Consider the following 21144-nt stretch of genomic DNA (forward strand, 5'->3'; position numbering starts at 1 on the left):
TCTTCCCTTTATAATTTAAAGCATTTCTATGTCCCCAAACCCCAAAGCTTACGTGTTAAATTCGACAGGCCTTCCAACGCCCTTGGTCACTTGCCACGTGGAAATGCATGAAGAATTTTTTAAAAAATGACAATATCACGCCAAGACACACCCAGAGATTATAAAGGCGACACAAGCAAAAGACAAGAGGTATAAAAGATCCTTTCGATGGGTTTTTAAAGATTCAAAATGCCATTTATTCTTATAATTAACACTCCAAAATGTGGGGGAAATGCTCAGTTTGACCATTTCTTAGAGATTGACTGTTTAATATATCATGGACAGTCTCAGGCCTGCAACATTTATTTTATTTTATCATTCTTAATTACTTGTGGGTTTAAAAGACAACACTGATATTCAACAGCCATGACCTGGTCCAGCAGCATGACTTCCTCTACTTTTTATCTTTGATAATCCATTTGTTTATCGATCAATTGTCAACTCGTTTAACTTTGTTTCATTTAAGAATTGTTTGATTAATATTATGCACTCCATCAATCTTTCTCTTTTTAAGGAATCTTAATTATCGAATTAGCACAAATCTCCCAAGTTAATATGCTCCTCCAATTCCCCCTCATCCCATCTATCGTCGGAGTTGGAAGAAGCGCAACTATGGAAGGTTCCGACCCCTCCCTGATGAGCCAGCCATCGCGGCGGCGGAAGATCAAAGGCCCCCGCCCGACCCCGCTCGACGTCCGCAACGACTCCCGTAAGATCACCAAGAAGCAAGTGCCGGCGCCGCCTCGACGGCCAGTGATCATCTACACCGTCTCGCCCAAGGTCATCCACGTCAACCGCAGCGAGTTCATGTCGCTGGTGCAACGCCTCACCGGGCTCGCCTCGCCAGTGCCGCCGCCTCCGTCGTCGTCGTCGCCTCCATTAATATCGCAGGCTGCAGCTAGTCTGGCGACGTTCGAGAAGACCGCCAGCGCTTCCTCTCATCCGCTGACTATCGGCAAGCAATTGGCGGAGGTGCTCGACCAGCTGGGGATCGACAATGCGATGAGGGCGACGACGGCGGCCGGTGGCGTCCTGTCGCATGTTCCGTCCTGTCTCCAGGTGCCCGTGTCGCCGGAGCCATTCACGGTGGCGCAGCACTCTGTGAACCCGTTCAGCGAGCTGAGTCCGGCTTTGCATGGCATGGCCGTCGGCACTTTTGGGGACAAGGGATCATGTTTCGTGGGAACTCCCATTTTGCCCTCTCCAGGGGCATGTTGGGAACTTCTCGACCAAAACCAAGACTTCTAATGAAATCTAACAAAGATTTGATAAATTCGATTTTATCTATAAATAGATTTAAGATATAATTATATTAAATTTGTATTTGTATCGGGTATTTTTAATTCACTGTTCCGAAAAGGTAATTAGAAGCGGTAGTTTGATCGCGCCAAATCGGACGGTAAAGAGAGCAAGGTTTGGCCACGGATAGCGATCCGCGTGCTTGATCTTGAATAGATCTCTACCGTTCGTTTATCCACATCCAACGCTCTAGAAGAAACTTTGGAGGCGGGATTGCAAAATTGGAGCCCGCCCTTGTTTGGTTTCCTTGCCACAGATCTGCCTATAAAAGGCTCCGCATTGCGTTTCTTTCTCAATCAACATTCAAGATCCCAAATCTCGAGCCCTAATCTTCATCTCCTCCCATCGACTTCGATTTCGAGTCGAGATGGCCCGGACGAAGCAGACAGCGAGGAAATCCACCGGCGGGAAGGCGCCCCGGAAGCAGCTGGCGACCAAGGCGGCTCGCAAATCCGCGCCTGCTACCGGCGGCGTGAAGAAGCCCCACCGCTTTCGCCCCGGTACGGTGGCGCTGCGGGAGATACGCAAGTACCAAAAGAGCACGGAGCTGCTGATCCGCAAGCTCCCGTTCCAGCGGCTTGTCCGCGAGATCGCTCAGGACTTCAAGACGGACCTCCGGTTCCAGAGTTCTGCCGTGTCGGCGCTCCAGGAGGCGGCGGAGGCATACCTGGTGGGCCTGTTTGAGGATACCAATCTCTGCGCCATCCACGCCAAGCGGGTGACCATAATGCCCAAGGACATTCAACTCGCGCGCAGAATCCGTGGGGAGAGGGCTTGAGTGCTCCGATTCGTTGTCATATCTGGTTAGGGTTTACGTATTCCTTCTCTACTGGCGTCTACTATTGTCTTTTGATCTTTGAATTTGGTAGGTGGATGTAAAGAAGCGTCGTTATGAAATCTACCTTCTTGAATGTTGATTCATGCCGATCTTACATTGCAATTTGTAAACCATTTCCAGGACATAGAATTCACTAATTCAGATCTGCAATATTCATCCAAAGAGTTTTTGTTATCAAGATGCGTTTTCTTAAAATTTGTACGTGCATATACAAATGCTTTGTTGGACATGTTTGTGTCTTTGAATTCGAAAGGTCACTCGACGAATGATATCTTTTCTTTTATCTCCGATGTCACTGTTCAATTTGATCTACCAATCATATCCATTCCGAAATGGATTGCACAAACACACGATTAGGACTAGCTGGCCAATCGGATAGCTATCAATGATCAAATAAACTCTTTGATTGTTTTAAATGTAAATTGGGAAGGATTGTTTGGTATTAGAAATTTCAAAATCTTATGCTCTAGGCAAATATAAAAGGTTATTTGTATTTTTTGATCTTGATGTATTCCAGTTTAATGGTCATAGTTGACATTTAATTCCGTCAGCGAAACGTCTGATTCTGAATTCCTTTGGCGGTCCAATTCCTATTCAATGATTTGTCCGACACGCTGACAAAACTCGTTTCAAACAAAGATCTTGTATGGCCACTTATCTTGCAATATCTGCAACTCTGATTAAGGATATCTCTCAAGTGACGAGTCTTAGTAACCATATTTTTAAATTCTTTTAACAAAAGGACCCATTCTGATATTATTAACAATAAGAGGTAAAGACTACAGCTTGTACTGCGGCGGTTTTCAGCTAAAGAAATTGGCGAGCAAGCTTCGTTATTTCGAAACCATACTCGTGTTGGCCATCGAGGCTACGCCATGGAACACAGGATATTTGAACGACGGCTGTGAAATAGAGGAAGAAACAGAGAACGTAGGTAAGAAACGAGAAGCTATAGAGCCATCGTCTACCGTCGTCGCCATTTCCGAACCGTCGAAAAGGTTTGTTGCTTGAATCCATTGACTCGGACAGTATTCTCGACCTTCCTGCAGTAGCGGCCTCGAGTGCTCCAAGTAATCACCTAACGGCATCGTCGTCGTAGTAGCAGAGGTGGAAACAGGGAATTGAACCTCCGGCGAAACACCGGAAGGTGGAGGCTGGGGAAGACGGACGTTCTCCGGGAAGTTGAGCTTGGCTCGGTTTCCCCTGAAGCGGATCGCGGCAGCGTCATAGGCCCGCGCCGCGTCCTCTGCCGTCGCGAAGGTCCCCAACCACACTCTGGCGGCCTTGTGTGGGTCGCGGATCTCCGCCGCCCATTTTCCCCACGGCCGCCGCCGTACGCCTCGGTACTTCCTGCCGGTGGTTGTCGCCGTCGCATCCTCTTCCACCGATGCTGGCGGCGGTTGGTCGCTTCCGGCATCGCCAAAACAAACTCGGTAATACTTCACTCCCAATTCTGGCGGCAACTCCTCTCTAGCCCTCTTCTGTCCAGCCTCGTCGCCAGACGACTTGAAGGAATAAGAGGAGACACAAGATGACGAAGGCGAAGAAGAAGAAGAGGGCGAGGCCGACGTGGGCTCCCCCGACACGACATGCGCCAAGGCTGACACGATGGCGGACATCTCCCAAGCTAAGCAGCGACCGGAGAGCATCAGCGACGTCGAATTCTCAAAAATCTCCTGCTCTCCCGTTCCGTCGATGCCATGATCGCCGGAGAAGAAGGGAAGGCTTGCGACTTCGTGGTACATGGCTGTTTTGTGCAAGGACTGAGTGAGGGAAGGCCGGTATTTAAATGAATTCCAAGCACGTTTTTTCAATTCGATATTTGAGGCCGGGCGAGTACGTGAGTGGGTGTGTGATCGTGTTCACACACACTTTGAACGGGAATAGCGGCGACGGTGGTGGGTAGATTGGGTAAGTGGCCAAATCTGATGAATGTGTAAGAAGTCGTAGATACCACGATATCTATCCAAAGAGAGCCGACATCCGCTAATCTTAATTAGCCGTGGGTTTAGATCTTCTGCCATCCACAGATTCATCACAAAGGCTATGTGGAAATTGCTAATCTAATTTTGACAACCGTCAGATGAGAATCTATAAGGTAATGAATTAGGTCGATTACCATCTATTAATCAAATTGAATTAATTTGAAAAAAAATGTTATATATCTTTAATTCTATTGATAAAGAATGGAATAAGGGGATTAAGAAACCGGAGCTAGTCCTCAGATTGTATCCCTAATGATTAGAGATTTTCATGAAGCGTCCAAAAACGTGCACAAGACGCCAAAAAAGGCAAAAAATAAAGTTGACTGATCTTTTCGAATTTAAAATGAATGAGAAGCATGTCGACCAGGATTTATGAGTTATTTTATTTCCGCAAAACACCCACTAGTGAGTATCTGGGGCCCACATTTGGGGATAGATTTGAAGTGTTACAGGTGCAATGTATCTCTGTTTCTGCCGTGCATGGTGCTTATCTCCATCTTAATTCTATTTGTCGTTTTCCTTGCAGCCATATAAAATTGGCTTGATCCTCTGCCACGTTAATTTGGATAATTATATATATATTTATATATTATTAATTCAAAAATTGGTTGTCCATCACCAATCAATCGTACACCTATCGAATCATACATAACATATCATTCTTGCGATAACTGAGCGTTTGACCATCGCCAAAGAAAAGACGTCGAGCACTGCAGGACATTCTCTTGGTGGACGTGTCTGACACGCTCTTTCGAAACCCATTGGTGAAGACTGAAGACATCATCTGATGAAGGTCCTTTATGCTGTTATGCATGACATTTAAAAGTAATTAAATTAAGATAATGTTGCTATATATAAATTTTCTTTAGAAATTAAATGTCATTATTTAATTTTTTTTGGATATACATTGTACATTAGATTATAATGAATCAATATTAGTTCCTAGGCAAAAGATTAATGAATCAAGATGATCGACGTGAAGCTCAGATTCTCCTAATTCAGAATCTATAAACATTAAAAGTTGACATGAATCTAACATTGGAGGCAATAGTACTAATAAATGAATAGGAGTTAAGATCATAAACCACACTAAACCTCGTAACATCATTGAAGAAACTAACTCGATCTATTAGGTTCGAGCCACTTAAAGTTTTGATATTGAAATCATGGCGTCTCAATTAGAAGATTAGGTGGTAAATTAAGGACATTGCTTTGAACTTAGCAGATCGGGCCATTCAATGTCAATGATAATCACGCGTGAGGTTGACTGAGGGAATTATGTGGCGTTGACCTGAGTTTATCATGGGCGACCTCTTCGTTGTATCATAGTTGACTAATGGAAGCGGTAACCAATTGACACAAGGAAACGACACGCGTGTTTGACATCGTCCTGAACTCATAGTTTTTTATTAGTTAATTAATCATTTCCCCGTATGGTAATTCTGTGAACCAAATCTCCCTTTATGATTTCATTTTAGGACCTTATATTTTAGTATTCTTTATTTTTCTCCATCAATTTAACATCTTATTTCTTCATATCAAATTATGCAAATATATCAACATTGTGATCCTAATAAATACAACACATGTACTTGACAAACTGATGCTGAGATCGACAGTGCTTTAGCAGTTTTTGTTTAAATTCGTGAAGTAGAAAGCCCACGGAGATCAGACAAGACAAGCCCCCAACAAACTGTAGAAGGAAGGAGGAATTGTATACGTCAGAAACCAAGAAATTGTCTGGCCGAAATCAACGGCCAATATTTAACCGGTTGGCCGGATCCACGACGGCGCCGCCTGCCCCCGGCGGAGCACCACCGAGTACTCCGGCAGGTCTTCCAGCTCCGCGAAAACCGCGTCCTCCCCGGCCTCCTCCGTCCTCGTCGTCAGCCGCCAGTTCCGCCGCTGTTTCGAGCCCGTCGAAGAGGATGGAACCGAAGATGAGTTCATCAGAGCAAGCCGAGGTGGAGGAAGGAGAGGCCATGTCGGAGAACCACCGGAAGCTGTCTTCAGCATCGGCCACCGGTAGAACCCCGGGATCCTCCTCCTCCTCCTCCACCCCTTTCAGTGGCGGAGGATGTGGATCCGCCGCCTGAGGCTTTTGCTTGTGGTGGAGGCGGCTGCGACCGGCCATATGGTTAGTCAAGGGGTGATTGTGGTCGAAGGAGTAGGTGACGAGGAGCATGCCGGGATCGAGCCGGTCGCGCTCCACATGCTTCCGCGCCGGGCAACCCTTCCAGCTACTGCAGCGGTAGTAGCCTCTGCATCGCCGGCCCCCAAAGCCAATCAGGCACAACAAAACAAGCTTCGATTTCTTCAAACTAACACGCAACCCTAACGCGCACCTGGGAAAGGGGGAACCTTTGATGGGCTTCTGTCCGTACTTCCTCCAGGACCACGAGTCCGAGGGCGGGAACGCCTCGCCGGCACCGACTTTCGGATGGACTCCCTCCGCGTCGCCGACGGGGACCGACACCACCCTCTTCTGGACTGCCCGGCGGCTGGAAATCGGAGCTCCTGTTAATCCGAACCAGAGAGGAATTACTACAGTTATGAATTAGCTCACCTTCTCTTGGAATTGGATATAGGATGGAGGTGGATAGGTTTCGGATCTCCAGCCTCCGGCGCCACTCCGGCCGCCTCCCATGCAGCGAATTCGTGGCCGAGATTCCAGTGTGAGTCCATGATTGATTGAAAAACTCAACAATCCACTCGATGAAACGATAGCATTGAGCACTGAGCTAGCAGAGGCGGATGAACTAAGACAGGACTGCGGAGTGGAGAAGGCAACGGCAGATATAAATAGTGGCAGTTTTAGGAGTTTAAAATCCTAAGGATCATGTTGAAAAAGTAGACAATACTTGAAGGGTGAAATAAAAATATTATGCATAATTATTAGGGTTAGAAATGAACTAAATATTAGTTAACTTGCTAAAAGTTTATTTATATTCATTTAATATGTATAAAAATTAATTAAATAAAAAAAGTTGAATACATAAATGTGAATATACTTGTGAATAAGTTCATTAATATATGTTTTATTTTAATGGATCAAACAAACTCAACTTCAAGTTTAAATGATTATTTCAGCAATTTGGCTTATTTTAAACTCAATTTAATTTGGTCCAAGTACCTTGCTAAAGAAGTTTTAACAACACCAAATTCAATTCAACTCATTTATAATATATACATAACGAAGAGTAACTTAATATATATATATATATATATATATATACAAAAGTCAATCCCAAATTAAAAGAAAAGAAAAGAGAGTGAACAGAACCAAATCTGTCATTATATAATTGTCTTAAGACATAATATCCCACTAACCCAGTCAATCTATCCAATCGAATTACAAAGATTTTTGGATCGAGTCGATTTTTAAATCTGCCTTCTCAGTCATTTTGCTTTCAAGATCATCTTGTTTATAATAGCTACTGATCAACAATGTCTCGTACATATAGACTTAGTCAATTACTTGTTGAGTAGGAATTCTTCAGCATATTTTTATTCGACTTGACAAATTCGTACTCTTTAAATCAGCAAATCGTCTCTATATGTAAGTCTACGGATTTCTCTTTTTCTATTCTTTTTCCCCATTAAATATAAATAGTGTGCGTCCATGTGTTATTTGGATGTGCTCGAAGATGGTCAAATAATGTAGCTATATTATTTATTCTTAGTATATATTTATAAGGATATAATTTAATAGTTTAAATCTAAATCCAAACCTACCTAGATCTTCAAATCGCATATAATACTATATATCATAAATATTCAATATGCTTATCGTCTTGAACCGTTAGTTACGGTTTAAGCTGGTGCCAGTCATCCAGCGGTTGGGACTCGTTCATCTGATCCACAACGCACCGATAGGCTGTTTTCGATTGGGTGGTTCTAGAAGAATGAGTCGGACATTTCAAACCGTTCGATGTGCCAGCTGGGTTGAGGCTTCGGCGTCTGACGCTTCACTAAAGCAGAGGGGTTGCCCGTTTCGGCAGGAGGAAGAAGCTGCGTGATGGGCGACGAGAAATCGACGGGCCCGATGGGGAATAGAGAGCGGGATCGGGAGCTTCTCATACCCGTCATCGACGACGAAGTCGATGCCCAGGCTTCCTCCTCCGCCTCCCTCGCCAGCCACCACCAACAGCACCACTCCGGTAGAGAGGTGGCGAGTTCTGTCTGTTCTATGATTTATTTTCCCTTGATCTGATTTGTTTTTATGTCGAAGCGATTTACGATTTCCGCGGGTTTGTTGTGATTATGGAGCATTATGCTTTGTGGGGTACTTAGATCTAGGTTGATTTCTTGACTGCTAGGGTATGCTCCGGAATCTCTATACCGATTTTGTGGGATGCGCGGTCTATTTGATCTTATTTAGCTGGAGTTCTAAAATATGTCCATGCGGTCTTCTTTACTTTTTGTTATTTGCACAGTTAGGAATTGGCATTGGGAAAGGAAAAAAAAAAAATCAATCCCGGAGGCAATTCTAGATGTCTGGAAGCTGGTGCGTGCTGGGTTAATTGTGAAAAATGCGCCGTACTACTGATCTGAAAATGCGACAGTTAGTGAGAATTTGTTCACTGTATCAATGATACAGATTAATTGAAACGAAAACTTTGAAATTATGAGATATTAATGCACCATTGTGCCTCAAAACCCTTATTTTATTGCCTGCTTTTGTCTCTTTTCTGTGAATTCTTTGCGTCTTATCTACAAAATCACGAGGATTCATGGAAGAATGCTTGACTTAATACGTAGACACATAGATATGCGTTTCTCAATGCTAAATATTATAACAAGGAGATGAACTTTTCTTTGAAATTCAACTGTTCACATGTTAAAGACTTTGTCAAGGACCATGATAATGTGCAATTTCTATACTACTAATGCTTTTTTCCCACACAATTGGTCTTGCTAAATTAACAAGTTCTATATTTTGCAGGCATTCTATAAGGTAATACATAGCTGGGCTTCAAAAAAGTTCATGACTGGATGGTGAGCTTCTTCAACTTTTTGGCATGATTTGGGCTTTTCCATTTTTTAATTTTTATTTTCAAATATGGTTCTGTTGTTGTACATTGTATTTTTCCATTTTCCTCTGTTAGCAATTGTGCTTTCTAAAATTGGACTGAGTTAGGTATTGAATGGGCTTGTAATCTGTGTACTGGACCCAACTGGATATTTAGTGTTGTAGCCAGCAGCAACTTGCAAAGAATCTTAACTCATCTTTTGGTTTCACGAGGTTGTTTTGTTATAAATTTTTTGGGGGATCTGTAGATTTATAGCAATGCTGTATAAGAGACCTAATAGTTGATGACAGTTCCTAAGCAATCTGTACTGCCAAGTAAATTAAGATATTGAAAATTCATTCCCACAAACTTCAAAACAGCAGTGGAGATCTTGTCTCTCAACCATGATTCACAGCAGATAAAGTTATTGCCTCTTGGTGGGCTTGGCCAAGCAAACAACCTTGTTGGCTCACTATCTCCAATTGGCCCATTCGCCCGACCTTCTTGACGGTCTTATACTATTGAACAAAATCACAAATATATAAATTTTGTTAGAGGTTGAATTCTCATTCTCAGTATTATAGATGGAATGAGTGAATTGAAATATTCATTCCTATTTAATTGTCATCCCACCTTAAATGACTCCACAAATGGACCTGAATTACACCAAAATGATGATTCTATTCTATCCAACCAATGGCAACTTAATTGTGTGTTAATTTGATGATTGACTTATTTGAGAACTTGTTTCTTGGAGTATGAGTAATCTTCACAATTCTTGCATGCTAGTGTCCATAACACTTGATGTTTTATTCTTGTGTCCATGAAAGGTTGCATATAGTACTGTTTGTTGTTGTTACTTTGTAAGCAAACAAATGACTGTTATTTTGAGTTTCCTGATTGCATGGTAGAAAATGCATTGAAATCAGAAATTGCAAAATTTTTATATACGAATACATATGTTGAGTTATTTTATTTTATTTATTCTAATTAACTATTCCAATTATCTCACTAGTTTTACCATGAGCCGTCATGTTTATCTAGGTTTAATCATCTTAAGATCACCTTTACTTCATTTTTGTGCATTTTGCAGTGTGATCCTATTTCCAATTGCAATCACCTTCTACATCACATGGTGGTTTATTCATTTTGTTGATGGATTTTTTTCTCCAATCTATGCTCAACTTGGGATAAACATATTTGGTATGCACATTGTTATATGTTATATTTGTTGTATTTTAACATTTTGTCCATATATTAGTCATGGCTATGTTTTTTTAACCACTGTTCTTCTGTTACCTTTATATATCTGTATCCATTGTCCATTAATCCTAATTGATTTCTCTTATTGTTTCGTTGCTAAGACTAATGGCATCTGGACGATTAATCTTAGTATGCAAGACATGGCATCTCCAATGGATCATAGGTATACAAGCTTGAAGATCCATGTTCTAAAGTAATGATTTTGGGCAGCAAGAACGTTAAATTAAAGTTCTGTGTGATCATTCACTATCAAACTTTTCTCTTATTTCACTTTCTTTGATAAGGGACAATAGATGTTTTCTCCTGCAAGTTTTCATTTCTTTTTATCTACCCCACTTCACTTGCAATACTTGTAATACTAGCTCCTCTTGGAGATTTTTTCATGCACAACAAATCATGGTTTTTTTACTTCGTCATTTGCTTGGTTATGAAGATTGTTATTTTATTTCACTATCTTTATTCTTGTGTTGTTGCATTCTAGCAAACAAATATGGTATCTTCATCGGCATCCCAAAATGTGTACCTCTACTTGACTGAAAGTATCACACTTACAAATCTGGTTGCATGCACAATAGACGTGTATATGCATTATTGTGATTAGATATATTCTTGCTGGATCATTTTGAAGCTTATGGACCTTCTTTTTGTTATTTCGGGATAACTTTAGATGTCAAATACTGAAGCCCAAACAAGAATTTTTCAATTGAATTTTAATATATGTATTCTACTTGACTATGTTTATCTGTGGAATATCTTGGTATGTCTTTCCAGGTCTTGGCTTTGTGACTTCCATAACATTCATCTTCTTGGTTGGAGTGTTCATGTCGTCATGGCTGGGAACTTCTACTCTAAACCTTGGTGAATGGTTTATCAAGAGGATGCCATTTATTCGTCACATCTACAATGCCTCTAAACAGATCAGTTCTGCTGTATCACCTGGTAAATATTCTTGCTGTTTTCTGCCTAATAATTATAAATGATATCCTCCCTATCCATAGATCAAAATAAGCAAGCCTTCAAGGAAGCTGTAATTATTAGACACCCGCAAGTTGGTGAATATGCATTTGGATTCATCACTTCCACTGTTGTCCTTCAGGTACTTGATGATTATCTTCATCAATTCCAGATGTGTATTGCTTTTGCATGATGATTCATATATAGTTCTGCATGTGGTATATCTTCCTATTTATCTGCTTATACACACACACACTTATTGATTGTAGAAATATTACTTTAGCACCTGATCACATTGTTCTTTGAAATAAGTTTCTATCAACCTATTCTCAAGTAATTCAATCTCCATTTTTGGTATTGTGAACAACTTTTTATGCCTTAAGACAATTTTTGTCCACAGATAACTTTTGGCTTAGGCATCTAGTAAATGCAATTTTCAGTATATTTGTACGAGTGAGATATTTTTTCTGTCAAGGATCTCATGTTTCCTTCTCACTTGATATATCAACAGAGTTATTCTGGCGACGAGGAACTCTCTTGTGTCTATGTACCAACCAACCATCTTTACATTGGGGACATTTTTTTGGTCAATACAATTGATGTTATTAGACCAAATCTTTCTGTTAGCGAAGGAATCGGTAGGCTTGTTTGCTTTACTCTTGTTCCACCTTTCATATACTGGAATATTGTGCAGTGATATGAATTCTCATGATATGGTTTTACACTAATGTTCTTCAATACAGAAATTGTTGTTTCTGGTGGCATGTCGATGCCTCAAATTCTCTCATCATTGGATGCACATACAGTCCATAAAAGAGCTAGATCCAGTGTAATTTTCCCTTAGTTGCAGCAATGCGTCTGAGTTCATTCCTCCCGGATTTTTTTTTGAAAAATTCTCACAATTTTTCACAACTGTGTTTGGTGGCTATGACCATACTTATTTTGTTTTCATTTATTTATTGTAAATAGGTCATTTGAAATTAGCAGAATTCTTCATCCGTACTGTCTAACCTCAATTTCCAGTTTGTTCAATTTAGATTCACCACATTGTAATTTATGTCAGTCAACATAGTATTTCTTTCTCTTATACTTACGGATTGTAAAATTCTTTTGAAGAATTCTTAAATCGTATAAGTTTTATAAATTGAATAAGAATTTGAATAATTAAAAATATAAATAAAATAAAAATTTAGTTTCAACGAAATATGATTTAATATAAAAATATATAAAAAATGATAAGAAATCTGATTGGAGAGTCATTATCCTTGTCCTATAACGTCAACTACTCGATCCTTATGAAAGAAGATGAAGCGGAAAGAAAAGGATGATCTTTTAAGGGAATTAGGTATGTGTTCACACACACTTACATTTATATAAGCTCATCTATTGTTCCTGTTCTCTACTTCTTTCATCAAAGATTTAACTTAAGTATCAGAGTGGTTGAGCAAGGGCATTCCTGACTTCCATTCTAATTTTCTTTCTCTATTAAGCTGCATAGGCTCTCTAGTTAGTCCAACCATCTTTGGGTTTCAGCAACTCTGTGACCAGAGAAGCCAGTTGTCTAGTAGCTTATCTCGTGGCGATTTTAGGTAGGAACAAATTAACATCGTAAGTGAGAATACTGAGTTGAGACTCTGAATTGAGACGTTGAGTTGGATGACACTAGAAAAAACGTGGAGAACCGTAATCCTACCGACGAAAGAGGATTAATGGAAAGGTTGTCTTGTCAACGTCAAGCAAGAAATCCTGAAGGTATTTCTTCTTCAACGACGGTTAGCTTCAGCATTCAAACAGGTCGTTAGGGTATAAACATGTGATTTCATGGGCATGCTAGACAGTTAGGAGATTGAAACAAACCAAGTTCACGTCTTCTGGAAGTTTTTTTTGACTAAATGCCCCACTCCACTTGGCTCGGCCATACAAGGCATCTCCACTCGGCTCGGCCATACAAGGCAGTTAGCTCCACTTGGCTTTGCCATTCAAGGCAGCTCCACTTGGCTCTGCCATAAAAGACAGCTCCACTCGACTTGATCATACAAGGCACGTCCATTCAGCTCGACTATAGAAGACAGCTCCACTTGACTTGGTCATATAAGACACGTCCATTCGGCTCGACCATAGAAGGCAGCTCCACTCAGGAAGGTAACTCGTCTCAGCCAGACAAGACAACTCAGTGATTCTAAGCTAGTTTAAGTCATCTCGACAAGTAAGTCTGAATTTAAATTTTATAGTTTCAATTCAGAATATATTCTTTTTTTATCAAGTAAAAAGGTCATTTATAGTAGACTCTCGTGTCTCCACGGAATTACATCTCTTGATCTCGAATCAACGACGTTCATCTGCAATTGTCCTTTTTAAGATCCAATCTCTTTCGACTATGACATAGTCGCAGATCGAGTATCTATTTATCGTAGTCTTAGACCAGCAGCGTTCATCAACAATTGTCCTTTTCAGGATCCAATCTCTCCCGACTCAGGCATAGTGCGAATTGAACATCTATTTCTCTTGGTCTTGGACCAACGACATCCATCAGCAATTGTCATTCTCAGGATCCAATCTCTTCCGATTAGGACAAAGTTGTGAATGGAGCATCTATTTTTCTTGATTTTGGACTAACGACGTTCATCAATAATTATCCTTTTCAAAGTCTAATTTCTTCCGACTAGAATATAATTGCAGATCGAGTATCTATTTTCCTTAGTTTTAGACCAGCGACTACCATCAATAATTGCTCCTCTTATAGTCCAATCTTTTCCGTATAGTTAGGAATAGACAGTTGTTAAACAATTTTAATCGCGTAATAAACTTAACACCTAAATAAAAATTATTAGTCTTTGATGATACAAAATAAATATTCTTATCGTTCATCAAAATTTAATTTCTTGTTACCTTAAAATAAAAGAAAAGAAATTGACATGAACGGGATAATATAAGCGACATATAGAGTCCAAGAAAAACTCTAAATGAGTAATAATTAGATTATTACTATGAAAGATAAAAACAATTTTGTTAATCCACAATATAAATATTTATACATATATATAAATAAAATAGAAGCAGCAAAAAATTTCAATTCACTCCGATCACACGCCCAGTGGGACTCGAACCCACAGTCGCCTGATTAGAAGTCAGACGCCTTATCCATTAGGCCACGGGCGCCTTTGTTTTTTGTTTTATTAGAGATTGGCATACATGATTTATATCTTAATATCTAGACACAGTCGTCTAGGTACATGATGAAGCAGGCTTCCACAAGGGCAAACAAAATTCTTCTATTAAAAGAAAAAACAAGCAACAAAAAACCTAATACAACACAAAGGAATACCAGTCAGATGAATCATTCCAAGGTAATAGATTATTATATACAACCACAGAGGAACAAGGAGCTACAGAAGAAGAAAACCTACACTGAAATCAAATACTGTCGTGTGATGCATAGCAACCTTGATGCTTCAATTTAATTCCAAATACTTCAAAAATGATGAATACAATTTAATTTCTTCAAGAAAATAATTATGTGCAATTCCATGTTTATTACATATAAGTATCGTAATAAATTAGAGCGCTCCTTTTGACCTATGATAAAAGCTGAACAGCCGCAATGGCAGGTATCTTTTCTCGCAGCTTCTGAGTTACTGCAACTCGAACAGTCATGACACCGGCGGCTTGGCCGGTTAGTCTAATCTTGACGATAGGATCGTCAATTTCAATAAGCTCAAGCTCACCCCCACCAGTTCCAGCAAGGAATGGCCGTATGTCATCAAGTACCTAACATGGAACCAAATGAACTAGTAATTACGGTGTCCAATCCATCATCTCTTAGTTGCTACAGAACATGGAAACACGGGCTATTTCAACGTTGCAAATGATTCGAAGTAGCTCATTACTCTGCATTAATCAGAAGAAATTGCTACGAAAAGAATGTTAAACCACCAGCAGGTACATATAGAAGCTAGAGTTGTTTATAAAAACACAGAAATCAAGTTTCCGATAGGACAAATGAACATTGTTGATTTGTAAGTAATAACACAACTCCTGTCATTGTCAGTAATGACGCACATCTATAAATACCAAAAAATGGATCTTAATTACTCAGTTCCTGCACCAATGGATATGTGGATAGACAAGATTCATGGTATATAATGAAAGTAACATAAAGACATCAGGATGAGGATAGGTTGTTCAACAAATATATTTGTTCGTCGGATTGATCTTATTGATGTATGTTTGTAGTAGATAGTTCACAGAGGATATAAACAAGGTCAGGCAAAAAAAATCAGTTTGTAAGCAAACCTAAGTTTCAAAAATCAGATTGATATATTTGTTCATTGACTTTAAAAAAAATGTTTGAATAAAAAAACCCTAAGTTTCAAGAATTTCTGAAGGTACAAAAAGGAAAGAGAGCAGCCCAAAGAAAAAGAAGGCATTTTTTTATACAAGATATCAGACCCTTCAAATTTTATAAGCAATAATGAGATCATGATGCAATGCAAACTGACTATTACCTTCTCGATGTTTTCTTCATTTAGTGGAAGCCCAGTCTCCTCATCAGCTACTGGTTCAACTGCAATAATTTCTGGAATCTTTTCCTTTAATCGACGCTCAATTCCCATCTTCATTGTCGTTACAGAACTTGGACAAGACCCACATGCACCTTGTAATTTTAGCCTTACAACATTTCCATCTATCTCATGAAGTACCACATTCCCTCCATCAGAAATAAGATAGGGTCGTACTTCATCCAATACTAACTCAACATTTTCAGCAGTTAAGGGCAACTCTACTAATCGATCTGGAGTAGCAACTGATTTAACCACTGTAGCAAACAGAAGCAACAAAGATTGTCAGCTTTATCACAGAAATCATCTAAATGAGATAAAGAACAAATCATAGGGAAAATATGATAAATGGGTGAACCTTAAGATATTTAACATGGAATCATGGAATTATGGTAGTTGTAGAATATCTTCTAAGCAAAACAACAAAATGCTAATACTTTGATACTATCATCATCATCATCATCAAAGTCCTTTTATTCCCAACTATTTGGGGTCCAATACATGAATATCCCTCCATGGAAGTCTAGGCTATGCAACTAGTGATATCTAGATCTCCTAAAACACTTTTGGTTTGTTAACCAAAGTATTATTTTATAGTTTCCTCTATCTATATACCTTCAATTTTAATCAAGTCCCCTATAATTTGAATCAAGTCAACTTATCAAATTTTACAATCCATTGATTGTCTTTATGCTAGTTACTCCTAGTGATTAGCAATAATTAACATGTTTTGATGTTTAATCAACGCATTTAAGTTATGGTTCCTCATTGAATAATAATCTTTGTTGATATGGTAAAAAAAAGATAATTTGGAAGAGAAAACTCCAAGAAAAGAAATCATGTGAAAAATACACTTCTGTTAAATGCATAATCTTATCATTAAATTCTCTCAGCTAGATAATTCACTATCAACATGGTTCTTCTAATTTGTTTCTAAGTAAACCGTTTAGGCAGGAGAAAGAATTAAAGAAACCAGATAGAGTAGTGTTTAATGACATTTCTAATTTGTAGGCCTTAAGATTCATATAAACAACATAAATCCGCAACATCTTTAACTCATTTGCATCTCTGTGACAGCTTTATTATGTTGAAGAAAGAATTGCGTCTAGGTTAGCTAGAAAAAAAGGGATCAAATAAATGTGTGCGAAAGATTAAAAAAAAACCTCGACATCAATATCAATCTCATCCAAAATATATCATCACAAATTCAAATTGAAATCTCAATTCCTTCTGAGAATCCACGCCTTCATTTCACCAAGAAATCAGCCACTTTCCCCGCAAAATCAAATTTTAAGGGATGACCGTACAATAGAAACCAGAAAAAACGAATCAACGGCCAGAACAAAGATAAAAGGCTTTGAAAAGCTCACCGATTGTCCTCCTAGGTTTAGAAATCGACCAGCAAGAGGAACCCCTACTCTGCGGAATCCGGGTTCGCACGAGGCTCAATTCCTGTAAACAAAATCAATCAAATCCCAAATTTTCGGGACGCCAATCCAAACGATAAAACACGGGGAAAAAAAAACCTTGAGGTAGAGAGGACGGCGCGGTACGAACGAGGCGGCAGCAGAAGAGCATGCGGCTTCCATGCAAGGTGAGGGATTCGTCAACAACGAGGCTCGCATCATATTAACCAAGAATCTAACTCTTTCGTTCTCTTCTTCGTCCTTCTCCGCTCTTCCTGCGTTCGCTTACTTGAAAGAGAGGAACCGAGAACGCACGGGCAGAATCATGGAAATAGGAAATATAAATTAAAAAAAAAAGATAACGAAGGGACAACGGCGCGATCGGACCGCAACCACATGCGAGGATTGACCCGCAACCACAAAATGACTGTTTGACCGGGGAAGGGACAGCGGAAAAACAAATATTTCAACGGTGAAGTGAAAGTACAGAAATCCTTTCCAATAGAACTTACAGAAGCATGTCCGCTTTACCAGGTAGCCTCCTGAAGAAATTAAATGCGGCGGAGGGCGTCTTGCTCCGCAGCTTTGGGTGGCGCATGGCGTGCAGCCCAAATATCACCACCACCAACTTGAACGGCACCCAGCAAAGGACTCCCGCCATCGCCAATGCAGACCCCGCAAACATGGCCGTTGCCCGTGGATCCCTCCAGCTTAGCAACGCCTGCAGCCTCTCCGCGTGGTTGGCCAGGTGCCCCACCATTTCCTGCAAATTGCCGGCGACCCACCTCAGCCGATCGTACCTCCGTGCCACCACCTCTGGTGGCCTCGTTAACACAGGAATGTTGTCCAGTTCTTCGTCGAACATATCCGGATCCGCCCATTCCCACAGGTTAGGGTCGGCGTGAGCAGGGCAGCGGGGCCTCCTCCTGAATCTCCACAGGCCGACGGCGAATAAGTGGAGGAATGCGGTGGGGAGGAGCAGTCTCGGCTCATAAACGAGCAGCAAGAACAGGACGTGGACGACGACGGTTATCAGCGGGCGGTTCCACTGCCGGACGCCGTCGAACCACTTCGCGAAGTCCACGAAGTCCGCGAGCATCGCCTGGATCCGCATGAAGTTGGCCCTACCCTTCCGCAGGCTGAACCGGTTGGAGCCGTCGTCGAACACATAGTTGACGGCCTCCCTCGGGAGCGGCGGCTCGGCACGGGCCAGCTTCGCCGCCACGCTCAGCGTCGCGTAGTGGCGAAGAAGCGGCATTTGGCGGTGGGGGATGGGATGCTGGTAATGCATTTTGTTATACATCGGCTTCGTGTACAGCCACAGCAAGCTGAACCAGAAGGACGGGTAGGTGAAGCGCACCGCCAAGTGGAGCTCGCCGGTCTTTTTGACACCGGTGGGGTGAACGGCCAACAGCGGGTAGTAGTGCGTGTACACGCGATTGACATCTAGCGTGGAGAGACGGATCCGGATCTTCCCCAGCGGTTCGTCTCTGGCGGTCCCGTTGTTGTTTTTGCCGTCGACGCGACTGTTGTTGAACACGGCGACGGTGAGGACGGTGGACGGATCGTGAACCTCCCACGAGAACTGCTCGTTCCACCAGGGCTGCGTCGACCCAAGGATCGTCCGCGTGCGCACCCACTTGGGCCCGTACTTGGCGACGCAGTAAGCGTTGGTGGCATTGTCGCTCTTGCCGCTGCCATTGTTACTCCACTGCGGTGCGAGATCCTTGGCGTCTAGGATCCCTATCTCCAGCGAGCCGATGGTGGCCCGCCTGAGCGGTCTGGCGGAAGGCTGGTAGTCGCTGGTGAAGTGGGCGGCCTCGTCGATGACGTGATAGCTGTTGTCGTAGTAGCACGCGACCTGGATCTTGCCGTATTCACCGCCGCCTCCGCCGCCGCCTCCGCCTCCGCCTGGCTTCTCGAGGGCGAACCACTGGGAGGGCAAGGGTTTGCGGTGGTCGGCGTGCGTACGGATCGCGCCCTTGCCGAGAACGACCTGGGCTAACGCTTCGTTGCTGACCCGGTCCATCACGGTCAGCACTAGCAATTCGTCGAAAGGTTCAGCGGCGACGAAAATGATCTCCTCATTTTTCCACGTGGGGTTCGGCGACCGGACCGGGGAGACCTTGGTGTCGCACATCTGCGGGCCGAACCGGGCCTTTACGAAGATCTCCGGACCCGACCGGGGAGTTAGCAGATCCTGGGCCGAGTCGACCTTGACCCGGAGATAGCTCATCCGGGGACTGTGGTAGACCTGACCGCGCGTGTGCGGGATGCTGGCGGAGGGGAGGAGGGCGGCGTCGGAGTGCACCGCCATCGAGTACAACTCGTCCGCCTGCGTCCCATTCCATAAGGACATCATTATCTCCCCACGGTACGCCTCGTCCTCGTAGTCTCCGTTCGCTTTCCAGAGCCGGTACCACTGCGGAGCGACCGGGCCGTCAGGCGGCACGCGCACCGGCACGTCCACCACCTCCACTGCCACCTTACCCACCAGGTTGTCCATAAGGAGGCTCTTGTCCTTGATGATCACCTCTACGCGCGCCGCCGTCAGGTGGGCCTTGGACACGGCGAAGCACTCCCCCCACTCCGGGTTCCGGCTCTGCACCAAGTGCTTGGTCTTTCCTGTGTAGTCCCCAACCTTTACCTCCACGTAAGGATCCAGGCTTCCGGCGATGCCTGGGGCCGATAGGTCGCGAGCCCTGACGATGTACACGTAGAGGAATTCCATCTGCTCAACGAGGTCGTAGGTGTTCTTGATCTTGTCAGTGTTTCTGAAGCAGAGGTAGCCTAGGAGGGCCGCGAGGGACGGCTGTGTCTCGACGAGCTCGTACTCTGTTTTCTTCGGAGGAGACGGATTCGCCGGAATTGTCAACGGCGCGGCCGGCATAGTCTGCTCTTGGCTCGCACGGTAAAAGTACCGCGACGAAGGAGGCAGGTGCCTCCTTTCGCGGTTGGAGGAGACCTGCGCTGCGTTCGTTGGAAGAACTTGATCCTTGGCGGTTCCGATGGAGCGAAACTCTCTGAGTAACTTCTCTTTCATCGGTGCTAGCTGACTCTGTTTCTTCTTAGGTGGCAGCGGCTCGATTCCACGGCTAGTCCCGGCGATAGCGGAGACAGTGGATGGAGCTGCCACCGTCTCCGCCTTCGCCTGAACAGAATTCAGGACAGAAACACTGCTATTTGCTGGAGCATCGTCGTCTTCAGCGACTACGTAGACGCGGAGGGTGAGCTCGCCGCGGACGTTGGAGAAGAAGCTTCGCTTGTCGAGAGGACAAAGCTGGGGCGCAGCGTCGAGGCGGCATGGCGCGACGGAAGAACCCGACAGGCGGACGCGGCCAAGGAAGCTGTTGCGATGTTCGGCGGTTGAGCTAAAGTTGGGGTTGTCGTGGTAGACAGAGACCTCGATCGTGCTCTGTGGGAGGTCGAGGGGGTCCGCGACAGGGAAGAGCAGTGTCTCGTCCCAGCAGGGGCTCAGGGAGTTGAGCTTGGTGGTGGTGCGGCGGCGTTTGCCTTTGAATTCCACCACGACGAAGGGATTCGCCGATCCATTCCGGGTTTTGGGCTTCAAATCGTCTGCTTTCCCGATGTCCACGGCCAACTTCATCGATCTCTAAGCTGCAAGCATAGCATACGAGTTGGTCATGAAGAACCAGTTGACGATAAAATTCGGAAGACTCGAAGAGTTCATGAGAGTTGGTAAGAGAAAAAGAATTCAATAGCTTTCCATGCTTTCAGAACCAACTCGGCGGGAGGGAGTTGAGGCTGTCTTAAATTACGTGAAAAGAT

At 42.9% G+C, this 21144-nt stretch overlaps 5 protein-coding genes, 1 non-coding gene and 1 pseudogene across 6 annotated transcripts; 3 read left to right on the forward strand and 4 right to left on the reverse strand.

Moving 5' to 3' along the window:
* The first annotated feature begins 651 nt into the window (after positions 1 to 651).
* Positions 652 to 1287, forward strand: LOC141837217 (uncharacterized). Its single transcript, XM_074724660.1, has one exon. It carries the CDS (start codon positions 652 to 654, stop codon positions 1285 to 1287), a length of 636 nt encoding a protein of 211 aa, XP_074580761.1.
* A 360-nt stretch (positions 1288 to 1647) lies between these two features.
* On the forward strand, positions 1648 to 2326 carry LOC141839714 (histone H3.2). Its single transcript, XM_074727531.1, has one exon. The coding sequence runs from the start codon at positions 1706 to 1708 to the stop codon at positions 2114 to 2116; it is 411 nt and encodes a 136-aa protein (XP_074583632.1). The 5' UTR covers positions 1648 to 1705; the 3' UTR covers positions 2117 to 2326.
* Positions 2327 to 2893: 567 nt separating this feature from the next.
* LOC141840376 (ethylene-responsive transcription factor ERF110-like) lies at positions 2894 to 3942 on the reverse strand. Its single transcript, XM_074728347.1, has one exon. The coding sequence runs from the start codon at positions 3919 to 3921 to the stop codon at positions 3010 to 3012; it is 912 nt and encodes a 303-aa protein (XP_074584448.1). The 5' UTR covers positions 3922 to 3942; the 3' UTR covers positions 2894 to 3009.
* Positions 3943 to 5679: 1737 nt separating this feature from the next.
* Positions 5680 to 6916, reverse strand: LOC141841184 (putative WRKY transcription factor 65; annotated as a pseudogene).
* A 1257-nt stretch (positions 6917 to 8173) lies between these two features.
* Positions 8174 to 12442, forward strand: LOC141838487 (protein LIKE COV 1-like). Its single transcript, XM_074725984.1, has 7 exons — positions 8174 to 8329; positions 9107 to 9159; positions 10267 to 10376; positions 11208 to 11375; positions 11435 to 11532; positions 11902 to 12028; positions 12134 to 12442. The coding sequence occupies exons 1-7, from the start codon at positions 8180 to 8182 to the stop codon at positions 12232 to 12234; spliced, it is 807 nt and encodes a 268-aa protein (XP_074582085.1). The 5' UTR covers positions 8174 to 8179; the 3' UTR covers positions 12235 to 12442.
* Positions 12443 to 14476: 2034 nt separating this feature from the next.
* On the reverse strand, positions 14477 to 14549 carry TRNAR-UCU (transfer RNA arginine (anticodon UCU)). Its single transcript has one exon. It is a non-coding gene; the product is annotated as a tRNA-Arg (tRNA).
* A 174-nt stretch (positions 14550 to 14723) lies between these two features.
* LOC141841700 (FT-interacting protein 7-like) lies at positions 14724 to 20962 on the reverse strand. Its single transcript, XM_074729883.1, has 5 exons — positions 17887 to 20962; positions 17476 to 17630; positions 17320 to 17401; positions 15896 to 16206; positions 14724 to 15158 (listed from the first exon to the last, which is right to left on the reverse strand). The coding sequence occupies exons 1-5, from the start codon at positions 20960 to 20962 to the stop codon at positions 14967 to 14969; spliced, it is 3816 nt and encodes a 1271-aa protein (XP_074585984.1). The 3' UTR covers positions 14724 to 14966.
* Positions 20963 to 21144: the final 182 nt, after the last annotated feature.

The sequence above is a fragment of the Curcuma longa genome, chromosome 11 (genome assembly GCF_044706935.1).
Source record: "Curcuma longa cultivar G26 ecotype Majalengka, Jawa Barat chromosome 11, ITB_CL_G26_1.1, whole genome shotgun sequence".
NCBI lineage: Eukaryota > Viridiplantae > Streptophyta > Magnoliopsida > Zingiberales > Zingiberaceae > Curcuma > Curcuma longa.